The sequence below is a fragment of the Macaca mulatta genome, chromosome 2 (assembly GCF_049350105.2).
Source record: "Macaca mulatta isolate MMU2019108-1 chromosome 2, T2T-MMU8v2.0, whole genome shotgun sequence".
Lineage (NCBI taxonomy): Eukaryota > Metazoa > Chordata > Mammalia > Primates > Cercopithecidae > Macaca > Macaca mulatta.
In genome coordinates, this window is record NC_133407.1 from 21,219,375 (window position 1) to 21,239,632 (window position 20,258).

General features: G+C 40.9%; 1 protein-coding gene across 7 annotated transcripts in view; it reads left to right on the top strand.

Annotated features, from left to right (window-relative positions):
- NEK10 (NIMA related kinase 10) overlaps positions 1-20,258 on the top strand; it is a 422,123-nt gene that overhangs the window by 41,042 nt on the left and 360,823 nt on the right. For all 7 annotated transcript variants that reach the window (XM_077994143.1, XM_077994145.1, XM_077994146.1 and 4 more), the window contains 4 exons: positions 8,889-8,973; positions 16,811-16,852; positions 18,947-19,025; positions 20,119-20,186. In XM_077994143.1, coding sequence (XP_077850269.1) covers positions 8,889-8,973; positions 16,811-16,852; positions 18,947-19,025; positions 20,119-20,186 — 274 coding nt within the window. The remainder of the gene's footprint in view (positions 1-8,888; positions 8,974-16,810; positions 16,853-18,946; positions 19,026-20,118; positions 20,187-20,258) is intronic.

Genomic DNA, 20,258 nt, shown 5'->3' on the forward strand with positions numbered 1-20,258 from the left:
TTTTTTAGTAGAGACGGGGTTTCGCCATGTTGGCCAGGCTGGTCTTGAACTCCTGACCTCAGGTGATCCACCTACTTTGGCTTCCCAAAGTGCTGGGATTACAGGCGTGAGCCACTGCATCCATCCAGGTTTGTGTCTTTATGTACCAAAAAATGTTATAACAGCCCATTCGTTAGGTGGTTCACATAGTTCTTTGAGGTCTTGTTCCTTCTTGGCCTCATCTCTTTATCCTGTCAGTGTCTCTCCTAGATTCACTGAGGTCAGAGTGAAATTTCTGTTCCTTTGAAAGTTATTCTTTTTGTTACTTCTGATCCTCTGACCGTGCTAGTCCTCTGCCTGAAGCACTCTATCCCTACCTCTTTGTAGGTCTTTTATCTCCTGCTCAAGCCATTGACACTGGTTTTGCTGGGGGAAGATTGAGGCTAAGATTGTTCATTTGGAATTTCTTTGCATTAAATTATTTTGATTGCTTTAAAAATTTTGGAAAACACAGAAAATTATGAAAACATGAAAATTTACTATTTATACCACCCTTAGAAACAGCTATATTAACTTTTGCTGTATTTCCTTCTAATCTTTTAACAATTTTGTGCTTTTTTCCTTCACTTATCTGATAGATTATTATGCACATACAAAACTACATTCTGCTTTTACCCAGAGTATAACTTTTTAAACAGCTGGATCATTGTTTGAGAATGAAATTTGTCTTTTTGTCTCTCTTTTACTTGAAGCTTCACAACCTTAAACATAGACATGAAGCAAATAAGCTTTAACAACCCAACATCTCATGTAGTCCTCAAGCAAATGATGATTTCCCTTCTTCCCATCACCTAACTTGGAGCAAACATCTAGCTCTTATATTATTATTTCTCATGCAATATTATCTAGGGTTTTTAGGTAAATGTGTACACATACACACACACACACACACACACACACACACACACACACACAGAGGCATAGTCAGCCCTTGATATCCAAGGGTTCTGCATCTCAGATTCAACCAACCGCAGATTAAAAAATTATTCAGGAAAAACAATAAAAAACACAACAATAAAAATATTTACGTAGCATTTACATCATATTAGGTATTATGAGTAAGATGATTTATAGTACATGTGAGAATATGTGTAGGTTCTGTGGATTTTGGTAACCATGGGGGTCCTGGAATTCCTGAGGATAACAACGGATGACTATATATACCAAAAAAGTCATGAAATTATAGAGGTAGAATGGACTCTGAAGAAAACCTTCTTAAGCCTCATTTGATAGATGTGGGAGATGAGTAAGTAAGGTCCAAGGTCCTGAGACAAAGCCGTGGCTGGTACTCTTTTCTCTTATGCCTCACTGATTCCCTTGTTCTTTACTAATCAATGCACATTTAAAATTTGTTTTAGGTGTGCACCAGGGAAAAGTATCACTTTGGTAACCAGACTTACTGCTTCTTGTGTAGCTCATTCACTTGGCTGTCAATAGGCATGAAATGAAAATGTTCCTACCTTCCCAGGAAAGAACTGGTTGTTCCTTGGCTACAGATAACCACCAGAACCAGTTTTAAACCTGGCCAAATCAATAAATGACAGTTTCTCATGAGTACAGGAGTTTCTGAGAGCCAGGCAGTAACTGATAGTCACATTCTGGGAGCCGCATTTCCACAGCTAAAAATCAACCAATCCCCAAACAGCCTTGTGAAACCTGGCCTTTCCTAAATTTTCCTATCCACTTTGCTCCAAGAAATGGGGCCTTCTAAGTACACTCTCTGTATTAATCTGTTTTCATGTTGCTAGTAAAGACATACTTGAGACTGGGTAAGTTATACAGGAAAAAAGTTTAATGGACTTACAGTTCCATGTGACTGAGGAGGCCTCACAATCATGGTGAAGGCAAGGAGGAGCAATTCACATCTTACATGGATGGCAGCAGGCAAAAAGAGCTTGCATGGGGAAACTCCCATTTTTAAAAATCATCAGATCTCATAAGACTCATTCACTATCACAAGAACAGCACAGGGAAGACATGCCCCCATGATTAAATACCTCCCACCAGGTCCCTCCCACAACATGTGGGAATTCAAGATGAGATTTGGGTGGGGACACAGCCAAACCATATCACTTTCCTGTGCTATAAATTCATCTTTTGTTATACATATTGATTTGTGGGCTCTTCCTTCTTTAAGCATCTCAAAGTTAACATGTTTAAAACAGTACTTTTGATTTTTCTCACTCAATGTGTGAGAATGCCTCAGTTTTAGTTTTCCCCATCCGCTAGTCCAAACCCTCATCATCTCTTGCTTGGACTATTGCAGTAGGCTAACAGGCCTCCCTGCTTTGGATGCTTGGCTCTTTATACTCTGTTCTCAACATTGAATTTAGAAGGATTTTTTCAAAATCTCAGTCAGATTATGTCAATCCTCTGCCCAGAGCCTTCCAATGACTTCCCTGAATAAAAAATCCAAAGGCCCTGTTCTTATTTTGCAAGGCTCTTAAAACTTTGACTTTTGCTCTCTCTCTCACCCCAATCCCTATTGCTCTATCTTTGCTCACTCTGCTCCAGCCCTACTGGCTTCCTTGCTATTCTTTGCAGATTACAGTATTCCTCCTTCAGGGACTATGTATTAAACTACTCTGCTGTTCTGACCTAGACATCCAAATGGATCAATCCCTCAAAGAACTCAGATGCTTATCTTACCAAAGAACTGTTCTGTGACTGTCCTAAAATAGCATGCCCAGTACTCAATAAATCCTTAACCTTGACTATTCTCCACTGGTCACCACCTGATATGCAGTTTTATTTGTTTTTGTGATCAGAATGTAAGCTCCATGAGTACAAGTGCATGGGTTTGTCCTCTGCCGTACTCCTGGGTTTATAACAGTACTTGGCTGGTCATAGTTGATGAGTATTTGTTAAATATTTGAAAACATTCTGAAATTTTCATTAATTATGTAGAAGAAATACCTCTAAGAATGCACATTTCTTAGAGTCCTGATTTTAGGGGCCAACATGATCCCATTTGTATTTGATGGGTTTCTGATTGGGTGTACATTCCATGCTAGGTTTAGTAGGGGACACAGAGAAAGAACAAAGACCTATTAAGAATAGCAAAACAAGTCAGTGAGAATCCCCTAAATAATCATTTAGGATGAATTTCTTCACATATATTCTTGTGTTTTGTTTTAAGGTTTGCATAGATGTGAATTTTACTTTTTCAACTATCTAAAAAAATAGGACTCTGTCTCATGAATTTGAGGTAATACTTATTTTGAAACAGACTTGAATTCCTCCATTTTTAAACATTGAGTCAAAGATGGCAGATTGTTTTGGTTTATCTTGTGTGTTAATGAAAACAGTGCTACAACATGGAAAGGGCTGTGACATGAAAGAGACAGAGTGTGCTACAAATGACGGTCAACGTTGTCACTCCTGCCATTTGCATCAGTTCCTGGGTTCAGTTAACCCTGCTTCATTATAATAGCACAGCTTCGTGGACTGAGTTTTTACTTGGAACCCTCACATCACATATTTGTTTCTGTTACTGTGTAAGAAGTTGAAACCCCGGCTACTCTTTCTCTTTTCAAATAATGTGTCTCCAGTGCTTTTCCTTCTTTTTATATTGATGGCAGAAGGTGGCACCCGATGCTGACAGCAGAATGGCAGGTGATCATGGATGGGGGTGGCGGGAGCTGATCACGCTGCCATGTATTAATAGTCCTGTGAAAACAGTGGCATAAGTTCAGTCATAAGAGGGGACAAATATTTGCCCGCTCATGAATTTGCTTCTGTGTGGCTGCTATATTGAGACATGGCCTCAAGAGAAATACTATCTTTGCAGTCAGACAGATTTTTCAGGGCTGCCCCCATGCCACTCTGCTGAACGCTACTGTTCCCATATTAAACATATCTGCAGAGTCACTTTCTCTTCAGCCATCCCCTGTACAGACTTACGTGGAGGGGAGGGATGGCAGGAGCACAGGAGTGGGAGTCTGGCACCTGGCTCTATTACTTATTGTGTAGCTGTGGGCCAGACGCTTAGCTCCTCCAGGCCACAATCGCTGAGTCAGTAAAATAAAGGTGCCTGTCTTTACAATCTGTCACTATTATTCACGGTAATTCTCTGGTTGCACTAAGCTGTGTGTTTCCTAGTCCCTCAACTCTTGGCAAACATATATATGTTTATATGTTTATATATGTGTGTATATATATGTTTATATATGTGTATATATATGTGTGTGTGTGTATATATAGTCTTACAGAGCATGCAATTCCCCTTGAACACCAGCACTTCATCCCATGTGCCCCGTCCTTGCAGTGGGTTAAGGGCTGAGAGCCAGGGAAGGAACAACTGCTCTTTCAGAGGTCAGCGCAAAGAGAGGAGAAGCCAGAGGACTCAGACACCAGGAATTCTATTTACATTTACAGCAGCAGAGGCCACGTAGAAATATTAATAGCTTTGGGCTTCAGTTCCCAAATTACAAAACAAAACAAAACAAAAATGCCATTTGGTTGGAACAGAAATTTCAACTCAGATTTTTCTGAAACTCTTTATTTATATATACTTCTTTATTAGTTAAAAAAAATATTCTGGAATTTTTGTTCTTTTCTTTTTCCTGGGAGGTGGAAAGAAAACAACCTTTTTATATTTATATTAATATGAAAAATCACTGGAAAAGTCATGAAATTTCCTCATGATGACTGTATATGGCTAACAGTAAAAATACCAAGTGTACACATATTTGTAGCATGAATCATCTCTTAAAATGCCCCATGGCTTTTCCTTTAAATAATGAAAAGTAATTAGCATTCAGCATCACTAGGTTGCTAGCAGCTGTTGCAACCTGATCATTATTTCTGTTAGATCTTTGGGATGTAGTATCTTTGCTCTACAATTCAAACAGCATGCTGTCTTTAGCTAACTCAACACCTGAATGAAAAACTTCTCATGAGCCCTCTTCCTAATTATAAAAATTAAAGATATCCTCTCTGTATTAGGAGCTTTAGAATAACCATATTTTTAATAAGTGCCCCTATAGATTTTGAATTCACAATGTATTTCAAATTTGGCTTATTTTTCTCAATGCAGGGTATGTCCGATCTGAAGTCAGGATGAACCCATAGTACAGTTACTAATGTGGCCTTGGATAATTCTGCCTGGCTGGCAGTTTCGGGACTGGTTGAATCCTGACTCTATTTTCAGAGGAAACTGGGCTTTGTCCCCTTGGCAAAAAGGGGTCACTGGCAAGGTGCTTGGGCCAGAGGAGGGGCCAAGGTGTTGATGGCAACTGTGGTGGGCAGCACAGCTGCCAGGAGTCTTGGTGATGGGAGGAAGAGTAATTCTTAGCCAGTGATATTCTTTGGACATCTTACTCAACATCGGGGGACTCTAATCTATAATGAGCACTCAGGAATATAAGGCTTTGGGAAGCGCCTACTATCAACCTCCTTCCCGTGAAGTCAGCCTTTGTAGATGGAAGGAATGGTGAGTGACTTGGGGTGGAGTGTGAGTGGGGTGGGGTAGGGAGTAGCACCTCTAGTGGCAGAAACCACAGATGTTCATCCTAACTTTGAGGAAGATGGTTGTCATTCACTCAGGTTTGAGATGTGCAGGTTTGGGGGCAGAGCTGAATTTCTCAGGGTCATAGAGGAGACAAAGATGAACTGTACCCAGAGGCAGAGGATCAATATGGGACAGGCCAGGCCACGGGTGGCTTCGGTCCACAGCTCAAGTAATTGCTCTGTTTGACAAGGGGGCAGATCTTTATTCTTGCTGGATACACAATCAGCTCAGTTGTAGAGGTAGGAGATGTGGGAGAAATTATATGGATTCTAGTCTAGAATAGCTTCCATTATCTCCCTCACTTTTTCTTGGCTGAGTATGAAATAGAAGATGCTTTGTGTTTTAGGCTTTCGTTAACATGTGTACTAAGCACCACTATGGAACTAGCTTAGAGGGCAGTGTGAGCAAGTGTCACCTGGCCAGGACCACCTTCTGCTTCCAAGTTCCAGTGCCTGGCAGCACTCAGCCTCTCTCTCACCTCAGGAGTTCAGTCTGTGCTATGTTGGCCACTTCCACACAACATACACTGTGGTTAGAAAAACTACAGGTGACTGGCCTCATATCATGGAGAACATCTTTCAAATTCTTTATGAGGTTCCAGGGTTGAAAAGCCACAGAAGGCTTTCATGGGAAGCACCTTAGGCACTGGACCTTGGCCCAGCCATGTAATGAGAAGGTCAGCGTGACTGGGAGGGAGTGAACAAGGGGCAATGGAAAGACATGAGGCCAGAGGTGTAATGGGGAGGCCAGGCCCTGGAGGGCCTGTGAGTCATGGTATGGACTGTGGTTTTTATTCTGAATGAGATGGGGTCTGTTGGAGGATTTGGGCTGAGGTTTGACATGAATGGACTTGTGTTTGTAAAGAATCATCTTAGCAGATGTGAGAGAGTAAAGGAAGGGGCAAAGCTGGAAGCAAAGATGCCAGATAGGAGGCTTTTGCAATGGCTCAAGCAAAAGATGATGGTGGCCTGAGCCCGGGTGGTGGTGGAGGAGATAATGAGAAGCAGATAGGTTGTGGAGACAGATATTTTAAAGGTAGAGCAGACAGGATTTGTGGAGGAATTGGCAAAGAATGTGAGGGAAATAGAGGAGGCAAGAAAAACACCAAGGGTTTCTGTCTGGTCACCTAGATGACTGGAAGGATCAGGCTTGAGGGGGAGTTCATAAAGTCAGTTTCAGACATGCTAACTATCAAACTGAGATTCAGGAAGCCATGGGTTCTAGTTTCAGTCTGGGCTCTGTTGCTCCAACTTTTTGGGTACAAGTATCCTCAACAACTGATGTGAAATGCACCTTGCATTGTGCACATTCTATGACCTATGAAGCAACATTGGGAGCTGACTGAAAAGCTTTAACATTTGTCTGCATTTACTACTAGCTATAACTGGATGTGGGACAGCTGAGTAACAGAACAGAAATTGTTCACAGTGGTCGAGCAGGGTCAGGACGGGATGTGGGCGTCACCAAAGAGCATAGACTATCCCTACCCCAACTTCCTCCTTCCAAGCTAACCTCAGCTTCTGAGCTCCTAGAGTCATGTCAGTGGAGGGATTCTGTCTTGACTGATGTGTTCCCTTAGGTTTAAATCTAAGTGAGAGGTGCCTAAAATGAGACCAATATGTGCTTACCTTTACCACACTGATTTAAATCAGAGAACTGGTCATCCATGTGTATTTGAGTAGCTGCTGGGTGCAAGGCCTTGTGACCACCTCTGAATTTGATTAGTGTCTGACTTCTTTCAAAAACATTGCAAAATTGCAATTGTCCTTATTTTAAAGACCTTTGAAGGTTGCAACTAAATCATTCTTTGCTAAAGAAACATACTTTTTGAAAGCCTCTCAAAATGCAGTTGAGTGAATACTTGTAGCATTTGATGACGTTGAAGTGATACTTTTAAGTTAAATAGTTCTTTAGAAATCTGATGATGGTATTTTGGATACTGGCTGTATTCAATATTTGAAGCAAAAATCCAGGTGTTTTTTTTTTCCCCCCTCTGAACAGACCTGTGGCAAATACACCTTCAGTTTCTGCCATAATATCACTTATCCAGTGACTGTGACTTCGATTTCAAAGGGTTCCGCTGAATCTCACTATAGAACTGTAGGGTAATATTGGTGCTTTGCCCAGAATCCTCCTGTTCTCACCCTTTTGGTTTTGGCACCTTCCTGTCCAACAACACTTGCACCAGCCACCCTCAGGTTCCTTGAGTCTGCCTTGCCTGCAGGCACAGAGAGCCAGTGGGAGTGTCTGGGAATGTTCCATCAGTCCCTCCTGCAGCTCTTAGCTAATGGCAACAGCTTCAGTAGTATAGAAAAGCCCAGTGCTGTTGCCTCAGTATAGGACAACTCTGAGTGGTAACTTACATTCCAGAGCCCCACTGATTGGGTTAAGAGGAGATTTTGCCTGATGTCATACCCTTGCTTGGATTTCTCCTCTTCCCTTTCCTGTTTCTGCCACTCTCTTACTGGTCTCTCCTGAGGGCATGTTTTCAATCATGAATTTGCACACACTAATCTTCATCTCAGGGTCTGCTTCTGGGGAAACTAATTTTTAAAAAAACTTTATCCCTGTGTTTCCCAAACTGAGCACCGAAGTGCCCCAGGGCTACAGAGAACTCCCAGGGGGCACTGTGAGCTATTTTCAATTTTCTAAAAAACAAAACCCTAAACACCCTTAGTGCTCCTCAACATCCATCAGATACAGCAGGAACAACTGAAGGCAGTTTGTGATTTCAATGTTAGGTCATAGGTCATCCTGCCTTCCTTTAGCTGATGGCATATCTTTCAGAAGCTGAGTTTTCAGTGGTTGCTATGATAAAAAAACAAGTACTCTATTAAAGTCAGGGGAAGAGAAAACAAGGATGGTGAAGTCCAAACTGATTCCCAGGCTTGAGAAGTTGTTTTGTGTCCACTAGTGCACACACTTACATTAATAAATAAGTGTGGCTATGAAAATAATCTTTTGATATAATATATTATTTTTTTCAAATGGATACCAATTTGTTATGGCATAAATTCTTACCAAGTTGGGCCTACCTAAATTTTGGAACATTTTGCTCTTTCTTTTGATCTTAGGGTACTATGAAATGTTACTGAGTGAGTAAGAGTGGTGGCATAAACCAAATAAGTTTGGGGGGCCTCTCCTCCACACTGATAAAGATGGTTTAAATGTGTTTTGAATTAAAATGGGTGAAGTGTTCAAGTACCAAATGACAGTCCCCAGTGCAAATAAACTAAGTGCTTTGTGTGTTCTTTATACTCCTCATAGCCTTGTATTTTTATGAATTGTCACACTGGGGTTTTAAACGTGAACATGTTCTCTTGTTTTCTTATTTCAGAGAGTGGGTTAATCGAGCCCCATCTATTCATTTTCTGAGAGTGTTAATCTGTCTGAGGCTACTAATGAGGGATCCATGTTATCAGGTTGGTTGGAAAAATATATGTATATATATTTTACTTGTTATAAAGTCATAATAAAAGACTGGTGGGCTTTTTTTTGAAGTAGTCCATGTTTACTTTTTGTTTTCTCTCTCACAACTCAATAGCTTCCATATATGGGGAATGTCTCATCTACTATTTAAAAGGATTTGAGAGGAGCGCTTTAATGGGGACAAAAAATTTGTATATTTCTGTTGTATTACTTATGGGGTTAAGTGGATTGAACTTTTTGATCTATGTTTTCTTTGCTGCCTGGCATTTTAAAACATTTACCGTTCAAGGAGGTATACGCTTGGCCACAGCTTCAAACATGTTCAAGGCCAAGCAGCTCCCTAGGTCTAAGTCAGCAGTGATGAGTGGTGGCCTGCTCATGTGGCTGAGAAGCAGCCAGTGGAGCTTTATTAGCTGCTCCAGGGTCAATCCCTTCCCAACCTCTAGAGTCAAATTTGAGTTAGAGGTGAGCAAGGAGCCTCCCACTTTCCCCACAGGAGGGCACTGAGGTCAAGAATCTTTTCCTGGTTGGGCGTGGTGGTTCACAAATGAACCACCATGCCTGGCCTCTGATTTTAGTGCCTCTCAAACTTTAATGTGCATGGGAATCACCTGGACATCTTGTACAGGCAGAATCTGATTCAGTAGGTATAAACAAGATTCTTCATTTCTTTTTTTTTTTTTTTTCATTTTTTATTTATTTATTTATTTATTTATTTATTATTATTATACTTTAAGTTGTAGGGTACATGTGCATAACGTGCAGGTTTGTTACATATGTATACTTGTGCCATGTTGCTGTGCTGCACCCATCAACTCGTCATTTACATCAGGTATAACTCCCAATGCAATCCCTCCCCCCTCCCCCCTCCCCAAGATTCTTCATTTCTAACAAGTTTCCCAGGGATGCTATTGCTACTAGTTCATGGCCCATACTTTGAGTAGCAAAGACATAGTGCTTTAGCTGTGAGGCTCTAAAGAAAAGCTTACTTAACACTTTTTTTTTTTTAACCAAAAAAGTATCTCCTTTTATGCCCTGTCCTCATAAGCTACTAGGAAGCTCACACCTTTAATTTTGAACTCGATGTTATTGATGAATTATTATTTGAGTCAGCATATGTTTCCTTTAAGTGCCAAGTTTGGAAAAGTAACCATCCTCTGTTTTACAGGGAAGCCCAATGCCATCCCGGTGGGAGCTATCTTATTTTCTCTTTGTTGTTTGAAATATTTGGGTTATCCTGTAACTCTACCTTCCTCATATTTCAGAAGTAACCATATTTTCCATACTCGGCATTTGAGAAAGTATTTTGGTACCAACCAGCCACAGAGCCTACTCTGATTGGACTCTTCTGGGATTCATGGGCACTACACATCTTTCCATTAGAAGAATAGTCCTCTTCCTCATACTGTGTTCTAAACTGGCCTTGTGCTATTGTAATTTAGTTAACCACAGCCCTTTGGATATGTGAGCCAGGGCATCCTTGAAATGGCTTTCTGTCCTTGTTGCTCACAGTTTTCTGGGTAGGTAACCATCCTTATTTTCCTGTGACCAACCATACAGAACTGTGTGTTCCACGCATTTCTGAGCTGCTTTTTGCAATTCTGTTTGGGTCATGTATAAATGAGCATGGGTCATACGTTTCCTTTCGCCTGGATCAGTCTTATGTGCTCACTGTTCCCACTTAATTATTCATAGCACCCTCTTTTATTCCCCAATGTGTCTCAGTTTAGATGAAAACATTCTATGTATAATATTAATAAAGTTTTCCAGGAGGAAGGTCCGGTTAATCTGACTTGAACTAGCAAATATTTGTCCTAGAGATGTTCTGTTTGTTCAGAAAAACTGTTGATAAGAGTGTCTTATTCTGCTAATCTCCCATCTAAAGTTCTGCCTTTCTTAGTCTCGTTCTGGGTAGATTGAACAGGGTTGATTGTACTGCCCTCTGAAGGAAAAAATTCAGAGACGACTTTGTTTATGAGATTTTGTGACCAAGACACATATTAAACGAATATTGTCCTGCTGGCCAGCCTTTCCATAGAAGGGAATTATCTCCGAGTCTGTCCTCCCTGGCACTCTTTCCGTACAGAAGACCACGTGCTCAGGCAGTTGTTCAACATCTTGAGGTGCCAAGAATTGTTGGCTGAAGTCACAAAGCTATGCTGGGGTTTACTATGACTTGTGACTTACGCCAGTGACTGTCGGCATGACTTTTTCTTGGGTATCTGTTCCTTTCCTCTCTTGTTTGCTCAGTACTGCAGGGTCCATAGCGGCTCTTCCAAACCATCTTCACTTTTCTCACCCAAACCCTCTCCTACCCCGTGATTCTCATCAAATTATGTCATCCTCTGTTTTACAGGGAAGCCCAAGGCCATCCCAGTGGGAACTATCTCATTTTCTCTTTGTTGTTTGAAATATTTGGGTTATCCTGCAACTCTACTTCCCTCATATTTCAGAAGTAATATTCCTCCTCCTGGCCAAGGCTTACTCTTCTACCTGCTCTCGCTCTGTTTTTCCTTACCATAAAAATGTCCTTCTCTTGACCCAGCTATTCCTTCAAGTCCTTCTCCTACTTTCATACTCTATTTCTTGAAAGGTCAGGCTATGTCTCTTGAATCCAGTTCCTTTCCACCAGGACTGATGTATTGCATAACCTGCACATTGAATTCTATGTACGAGGTTCTCTCTGGAAGCCATTTGAATAGACCACACTGGGCCATGCTGCAGTCCTCATTCCTTGACTTAGAGGTTGCAAACTGGTAGCTTGTAGATTGGATCTTTCCTGCCAGTACAGAGTTTCCACTATATGTTTAGTGAATGTTCCAACCAGGAAAGACTGGAAGGAATGACAGAGAAGCTATTTTGAAGATATAATTGTTTAGAGTTTTTCAGAATTAAAGGAAGACACGTATTGAGATTTCAGTTGCAGCTGGAGTCCCAGGCAGGATAAAGATAAGCGTTCACCTGGATTCATTATAGTGAAGCTATAGTACATCGCTTATCAAAGATAAAGAGAAAACCTTAAAAGATCCCGAACTGCAATTATGTTAGAAACAATAATAAAAAATAGTTGGATTGAGTAGTCTTCTCTCAGTGCTTACATTCCCCAACCTGTTTATAGCAGCAGGTACACTTTACCACGTTTTCTCTTTGCCTGTACTGATCCTGAGAACCTCTAGCTTTTATTCAGCATTTTTGGAGTATTATTTACACGTTCCTCTTCTTCACCTTGTCTTCCTAAATAACCTTCCCCAAAGTTTTTTTTCTTTATTGTCTTCTCCCATATCTTCCAAGCTCTTGGCTTCAACTATCTTTTTGTTGTTGTTGTTTGTTCACAAGTTCATATCTTCAGCCTCAAACTTTCCCCGTTAAGTCCCAAGTTTCCAGAGACATGTTAGACAACCACCTCGATGACACAGTAGCACAGTGGTTCTCAAAATGTGGCCCGTGTACTGTTTACAGGTCTCTGAAACCCTTTCAGGGGTTCCACAAGATGGAATCTATCTTCAACATGATGCTAAATTATTCCAAATGATGTTATTTGTCTTTTCACTCTCTGTCTTACGTGTGTGCAGTGGAATTTTCCCTAAGCTACACAACATCTCGTGACATCATGGCCCTGGGAGCTGATGGAACATGTGTACTTGTATATTCTTGTGTTTTAAAAATTTCTCACTTTTAATTTCTAATGCAATAAATATAAACAGATACATTCTAACCCATATAAACCAAAGCTCTTTGAGGTTCTCAGTAATTTTTAAGAGCGTAAAGGGGTTTGAGACAAAAACTTTGAGAACAACAATTGTAGCATATTATACTCAATAACTTTATAATGGAGCTCTTCAATTCTTCCCCCCATCCTTGAACTTTTGGAATCAATTCCTCATTCTTTTAATGGCACCATATTTTGTCAGACTCAGCATAGAAAACTTTAGAAGTATCTCTTATATTTCCTTTTTTCTCATCCTCCTACAAATCGAGTATACCAAGCCTTTTAGAAGAGTGTTTACGGTTCCAAACATAGAAAGATAAGTAAAGGCCAGTCCACAGAGGGGCATTAAAATCATAACCAAAGAATAAACTTTATGGAGCCACTAATGAGTTTTGAACAGAGGAGTAAATGGTCATGTCAGTAATTCAGTATTTAAGGTTATGCAGTGTGTTCAGCATTCATTGATTTAGTTGCCACATAGGCTGAGGATGAGAGCACCTAAATGGAAATGACAGTTTTGGCTGTAATAAAAATATATTGGCATAATGTGCTCCATTTTTAAAAACATCCTTTCTACCAGTATTATATTATTGGCTCTATTTTTGTTTTTTAAAAAGGAACAATTCAGGAGGTAAGCTTAGCAAGGACATCGTTCGCAGTTTACAGATTGAACTGAAGTTCAGATTAACCAGGGGACTTTCTCCAGATCAGTAGACTGAGAAATACACAAACCAGTTTTATGACCCTCTGGCCTGTGACAGGGGAGAGATGCTGAGGGCTAAACAGGCACACAGGGCGCGTTGCTGTAATCGAAGCTTGCAGTCATATTTGCTTTTCAAGTCAGTAACTAGAACTGTTAAGCCCATGTGTATACATACCTTGTAGTCATGGTTTTCTTTAGTTTACACTCTTGGGTTAGTACAGTCCTGTTGGTATAAGGAAAGGAAATGCAAGGAAGACCAGGGTCTGTGAGCAATCTCCTGGCCTTGCTCCACTTTCCATAGGAGCATGGAGGGAAAGTGTTCACTTCATAAATGAAGGTTAAATTCTTGAGTACATAACATAACGACAAAATTCTCTAAGAGGGAGTAAGCGTCTTTCTCATTCCTCTACTTTACAGCAGCACTTCTCAAACTTTATTCCGCAGGAGTAATACGTGTCCTGGGAAATGAAGCGTGCTCTGGTTAGGGATGTTTAGAAAAAGCTGCACACTAGTTCTTCTTTTAGAGACTTATAGTGCACAGCAGCTCCAAAGAGTCCTGAGATAGAGAATTTGTTAAATGTTTTGCCTAATTATTTCCCAAACTGATTGAACCATAAAACTCTCTTTTTCTTGCTTTTTTCTCTTTTTCTTCTTCTTTTTTTTTTTTTTTTTTTTTTTTGGTAGAATGCCTAATTCCATCCACTGCACAAAATAAAATGACTGTTTCCAGCACATGGTTTGGGAAACATTGACTTAGTCCCATATCATCAAAATTATTGAATAAATTTCTTATCATGGCAAACATTTAAAAATAACATTACCATGACCATTTAAACATCATATTCTTCCTTGGTGTCTTCCACTCCCAAGCTTCAAATGAATCTCCTTCATGTGAACAACTCCCAGATTTTGATCTTTTGCCCCCACTTCACTTTCTGTGGCCTGTTGTATTTTTTTTCACCTGGGCCTCCTATCAGTCCTGCAGCACGTCCAAAATAGAGTGCTCTCCTCTATCCCAGTCTATTCCTTTCTCTTTCCCTGTGTTAGTTACTTATGACGTTGTTCCCAGCCACTCCCACTCAAGTAGACTGATGTCTTCAACTTTGCTTCTTTTCTTCCAATCTTTCTTCATGTTCGATTGATCACATCGCTTCAAATACTACACCTTTCTCTCCATTCTTATTCCTGTTGTCACTGACCCCAACTGAGCTCCCAGTTTATAGCCTCCCCATCTCTAGTTCATTTTATGACTAGAAGGAAGGAAGTCCCCACAGCTAATTCTGGCCAGTCCCTTGCTCACACATTTTCACTGGGTATCATAGTCTGCCTGAAAACGTTCAGATTCAGGCACACATCTACGTCCTCCCACATTGGGAATCCACCCTAATTTTCTAACATTTTTTCCCAATAATGCCCTCCATGGAGATATGGAGCTGCTTCTCTCAGAGTTACAGCATGTCTTGATGTTTTGTCTGCACAATTTCTATTCACCTTTGAGCCTCCTGTTCTCTTTGCTGGAATCTCCTTTATTTTCACCTGTTCCCGATCTTTACTCAGCAAATCCATCGATCCTTCCAGTCCCCATTTGGAGACCACCAACCACCCACATGAGGTGTCTCAGTCCTCTCAGCAGGAAGGAGGTGTCTCTATTCTGACCCCTTATAACACTGCGTGTATAATTTACTTTTAACACTTACCTCATTCTGTCTTAAGTTCCAGTTGTTTGTATACCCACCTTATGCTTGCTTACAGCTCAGCAAAGGGCACCCCTGCCATCTACATATTTGTGTCTCCTTCAGAGCCTAACTCAGGGATTTTACATAGGTGGAATGAAAAAAAAATGTTTGTTGAATAAATATAACTAGTTTTAAATGTTATTTTAATTTTTATGTGTATGAAACCTCCTACCACAAATAGAGATCATATGAACAATATTCTCGTGCTCTTTAATTATAGCTCTTCTAGAGTGAATAGCATTGATGAGGCTTCAAATTAATAGGTAGTCACAGAAGTTTTTTTTTTTTTTTTTTGAGACGGAGCCTATATCTGTCATCCAGGCTGGAGTGCAGTGGTGCGATCTCGACTCACTGCAACCTCCGCCTCCCGGGTTCACTCCATTCTCCTGCTGAGTAGCTGCGACTACAGGCGCCCGCCACCACGCCCGGCTAATTTTTTGTGTTTTTGGTAGAGACGGGGTTTCACCGGGTTAGCCAGGATGGTCTCGATCTCCTGATCTCATGATCCGCCCGCCTCGGCCTCCCAAAGTGCTGGGATTACAGGCGTGAGCCACTGCGCCCGGCCCACAGCACTATTTTTATTTAAGTTCTAAATGTTCTTTTAAAATTTAATTTAGCTGTAAGTATGTTTAGTATTTCCAAGTTCACTTTACACAGACTATGAAAACCTTGACCCAGGAGGCCTTGAGAGAAAAAGGCCCCTGTGGCTTTTCGCTCTGCCCAAACGCTGGCTTCGTGGCAGAAGTAGACTGTTCTCCCCCACGCTCGTGTACTCGTCCCTGTGCACTTCCCAGAACTGAATCTTGTTTATGTTTCAAATAACTTCCTTGTGTGCATGTTGTGTAAGAAGAGAGATGTAATACAGATGTAATGAAGCAGGTTAAAGCCACCTGAGAATATTTGTCTAGAGATAAATGACAATGTGGCTAACCTGAGAGCACTTACTCTTAGTAGATCTCCAGGCTGGTCCATTTCACAATTTAAAGTCCTGTATCAGGAGACGTTGTCAAACATTATCTCTACATTTCTTTAGAGCATGGGTCTAATAAGATCATTCATCTAATAATTTTGGGAAGCTCTTTCTCTCCTAGAGCAGTGCTTCTCAAACTGTACTGTCCGTGCGTATGCGCCGGAGATCTCATTGAAACTGAGTGCAAGCAGGTCTGGGGTGGGTGCAGGATTCTGCATTTCTGTTCAGCTCCCAGGTGCTGCGGGTGCTGCCGGTTCATGGACCACACTAGGCAGAGACCTAGCGGAGGGTTCTTGGAGTTTGGTGATGCTGTTCTCATCCAGGTTCGTCAGTTATGCAAAATGGTTTTCTTTCTGTGTCTTGGTTTACCTCATCTGTAACATGAGAATATTGAATGAAATGGTGTCTAATGGCTCTTCTCAACTCAAACATTTTAGGATGACACAGGAGGAGGTAAGAAGAATGAGGGGGCAGGCTGCGGTTCTGAGCACAGATTCATTCTCTTAATCTCAACCCAACTTTCATATTTATTAATAGCTTATTTTAAAGGTAGTATGAATGACATACCATACGTTTTCCATATTTATATTAGAATGTAGACCTTCACAAAATAATTTTAAATATGACAACTTAGTAAATAAATTGCAAGTAAAATATACTTCCTCCTCTACCCTCATCATTTACATGTGTTTTGTTGCTTTTATGTTATTAGGAAATCCTCCATGGCTTGGGTGGGATTGAAAACCTGGCTCAGGTAAGATTCCTGTTGTGGTGGCTGGTCTCGCCTTCTCAGTTTGTGCCTGCTCTGAGCAAGAGTTAAAAGGGTGTGTGACTTTCCTGTGTTATGCTGTCCGCCCCAGAGAGGGACAGGTGGGGTTAAGTGTGAGTGTGAGGCATGATACTCACAGAGCAGGGAGGAACCCACGACATTTTGTTCTGGCTGATTGGGCTCACTTTGCTCAGCCTGTTGAAATGAGAAGGTGCTATAAAGGGTCACATGTCTTTAGCTAGTAATAATAAGAAATAGGCAGCCGGGTGCAGTGGCTCACGCCTGTAATCCTAGCATTTTGGGAGGCTGAGATGGGTGGATCACCTGAGATCAGGAGTTTGAGACCAGCCTGGCCAACATGGTGAAACCCCGTCTCTACTAAAAATATAAAAGTTAGCCAGGCACGGTGGCGGGTGCCTATAATCCCAGCTACTCAGGAGGCTGAGGCAGGAGAAATGCTTGAACCTGGGGGGGCGGAGGTTGCAGTGAGCTGAGGTTGCACCATTGCACTCCAGCCTGGGCAAAAGAATGAAACTCCATCTAACAACAACAACAAAAGGGGCGATGGCTGGAAGGCTCAAGCCCTTAGCATTGTATATACCATATGGTAGGAGGAAAAGAAGTATGTGTATATATATGTATATATATTTGAGACGGTGTCTTACTGTGTTGCCTAGGCTGATCTCAAAATGCTGGGCCCAAGCAATCCTCCTGCTTCAGCCTCCTGAGTAGCTGGGATTACAGGTGTGTGCCGCTGGGCCTGGCAAGATAATAACCTGATTATGAAGATGTTCAAAACTTTTTCACACAAGAAAACGATAACTGTGCTCAATAAAATACTAATAAATAGATGACAAAGAAAGGAAGGATCTTGACCTTATTTATTTTTCTGCTTTGCTACCTACTGAGGGAGGGTAAGCAAGTGAATATATATACTGAGCAACTCAGAGGCTTGCATTTATTAATACAATAAAACAAAATTTCTTTCTTTCTTTTTTTTTTTTGAGACCGGGTCTCACTCTGTCACCCAGGCTGGAGTGCAGTGGTGCGATGTCGGCTCACTGCAACCTCTGCCTCCTGGGTTCAAGTGATTCTCGTGCCTCAGCCTCCCAAGTAGCTGAGATTACAGGCATGCGCCACCATGCCCGAATCATTTTTTTTTTTTTTGTATTTTTAGTAGAGACAGGGTTACACCATGTTGGCCAGGTTGGAATAACACAAAATTTCTGATCGTGTTTTTGAGTTGGAACAGGCTAGTCTCCTAAAACCTGTATAATGTTTACAGAGAGAATGATTTTCATAATAAACATGTGGCCCTGCAAACTCATTCTGAATAATTAATGAAAGATTACGTTTGTGGCAATTTAACATTAAATCTACTTTATTTTATTATATTCTTAGAAAATTGATTCCTTTTTTTTTTCAAGAACCTTTTTAAATTGACTAGAGGTTTACCTCATTTAATAACATAATATTTCATAAGATTATATTACAAAGCATCTTCTTATCCATTTTAACTTCTTTTATAATATTAGAAATTACCTGTTTCCCTGAGCCTGTTTCTTATTATAATCAATTATCCACAGTGAGAATTATCAGACTACTCAGTGCTCATTTTATTCTGATTATTGCTAACTGCATGAATGCTGGTTAGACATATATTCAGAGACTATAAAATGTAATGTCAATCAAATAAAAAATTCTCCTAAAAAGATACATTGAAGAATAAACATTCTATATACTATATATTATGTATCTTATATGTATCTCGTATTTGGATACTAAATTACACCACAAACTTACCTAGTGAAGAGTCATTTTGAGACTTTTGAGAGTTTATAGAGTCTTGAGATGGTCTTTCCCTCAACTTCATAGCATGCAAGAGAAGTCAAAGAATCTAGAAACTCAGCCACCTTTTGCCCTTGAGTGTTAACAGTCCCAGAAGGAGCATGAGTATTATTTGATGAATCTGTTGTGCCACCTACAGTTTATTTTGAGAACTGCAGCATTTTGTTCCTTGCTTCCTTGCGTGCTTTTGGTGCCCTCCTGACTGGCTTGTTGGTTTGGTCCTTCATGCAGTACATGGAGATTGTAGCCAGCGAGTACCTCGGCTATGGAGAAGAGCAGCACACTGTGGACAAGCTGGTCAACATGACATGTAAGTGTTGTTGTGGGGACACAGCCAGTTTTGTGGACTTGCTAGAAAAGCAGTATGGTGTTTGCAGTAGGAAACAAGGATACTTTAAATATTTATTAATGTTTCCACACACAGCTCAGGTGCTGAGCGTCCTGGCCAATTGTTTATTTGATGGCAATATACAGCCAAAAGGAAGATGTTTAGATTACAACCCTCACCTTGAAAAGCACAATTTATGTAATGCAGGAGAGGCTTCCATAAAAGCAAATTTTGGTAAAACATATTTTTGCCTCTTTTTATTTCTGTTAAAATGTCAGAGACTATCCAGTTTTTTTTTTCTATAAAATTGGGTTAATCATGATACCTACCTCATAGAATCTGAAGCATCCAGAGCGTGAGAAAGAAAAATAACAACAACAAACCTTATCTGATGCTGTGAATGTGAAAACGTTGGGCTGTGAGTGTGAGGTATTCCTTAGTCACTCAATCTTCTCCCGTTGGAGGCTCTTCCCCGCCCTGCTGTCCTGCACTCCAGCTTTGATGAGCCACAGATGTCCTGCCGTGTGGGAGGCCAGTCCGTTGTCTTTGTGTGAATCGACTGGCTCTCCATATCCTCCTGTGGGGCAGCACAGTGGTTCTCAGATCCGGGCAGAGAAGAGTTTATGGCAAGCCCTGGGCACCAGGAATTCTCTTTGAGGATGACTGTTTTCCTCAGCTGAGGAAACTAGCAGGTTCCTCTCATTTGCTGGCCTTCCTTCTCTTCTTTATAAGTTGAAATCTTTGCAGAGAGGACCTTTGAAGAACAGGCCTCACTTGGAACTGGTAATGTTAAGAAACGTGTTCAAATTTAAGTGGAAAGAGAGGTTTGCCTTTTTTGGTATTTTTAGATTTCATTATTATAATAACATTACAAAATAAATAACAGTGGAGCTTGAGGAGTAATTCTTGGGGTAAAAAAGTAGCCATGCTGCTCCTGCATCTGTTGTTCCTTTCGTGCTGTCTGTATTCCCTTTGCCCTTTCTCTGCCTACCCATTATACTGCAGATCTGTGCTCCCGGGAGTACTCCCCATTTAATCTCCAGATGCCTCTTTGCGCTCTTTCTTTCCTTTATAGACATCTTTCAAAAACTTGCTGCAGTCAAAGATCAAAGAGAATGGGTCACCACAAGTGGAGCCCACAAGGTGAGTGGCCCCCGAAAGAGTTAATGGTTCAGCTCCCTATGGCAGTCGTTCACATTTGGGAAGTTCAGGGCC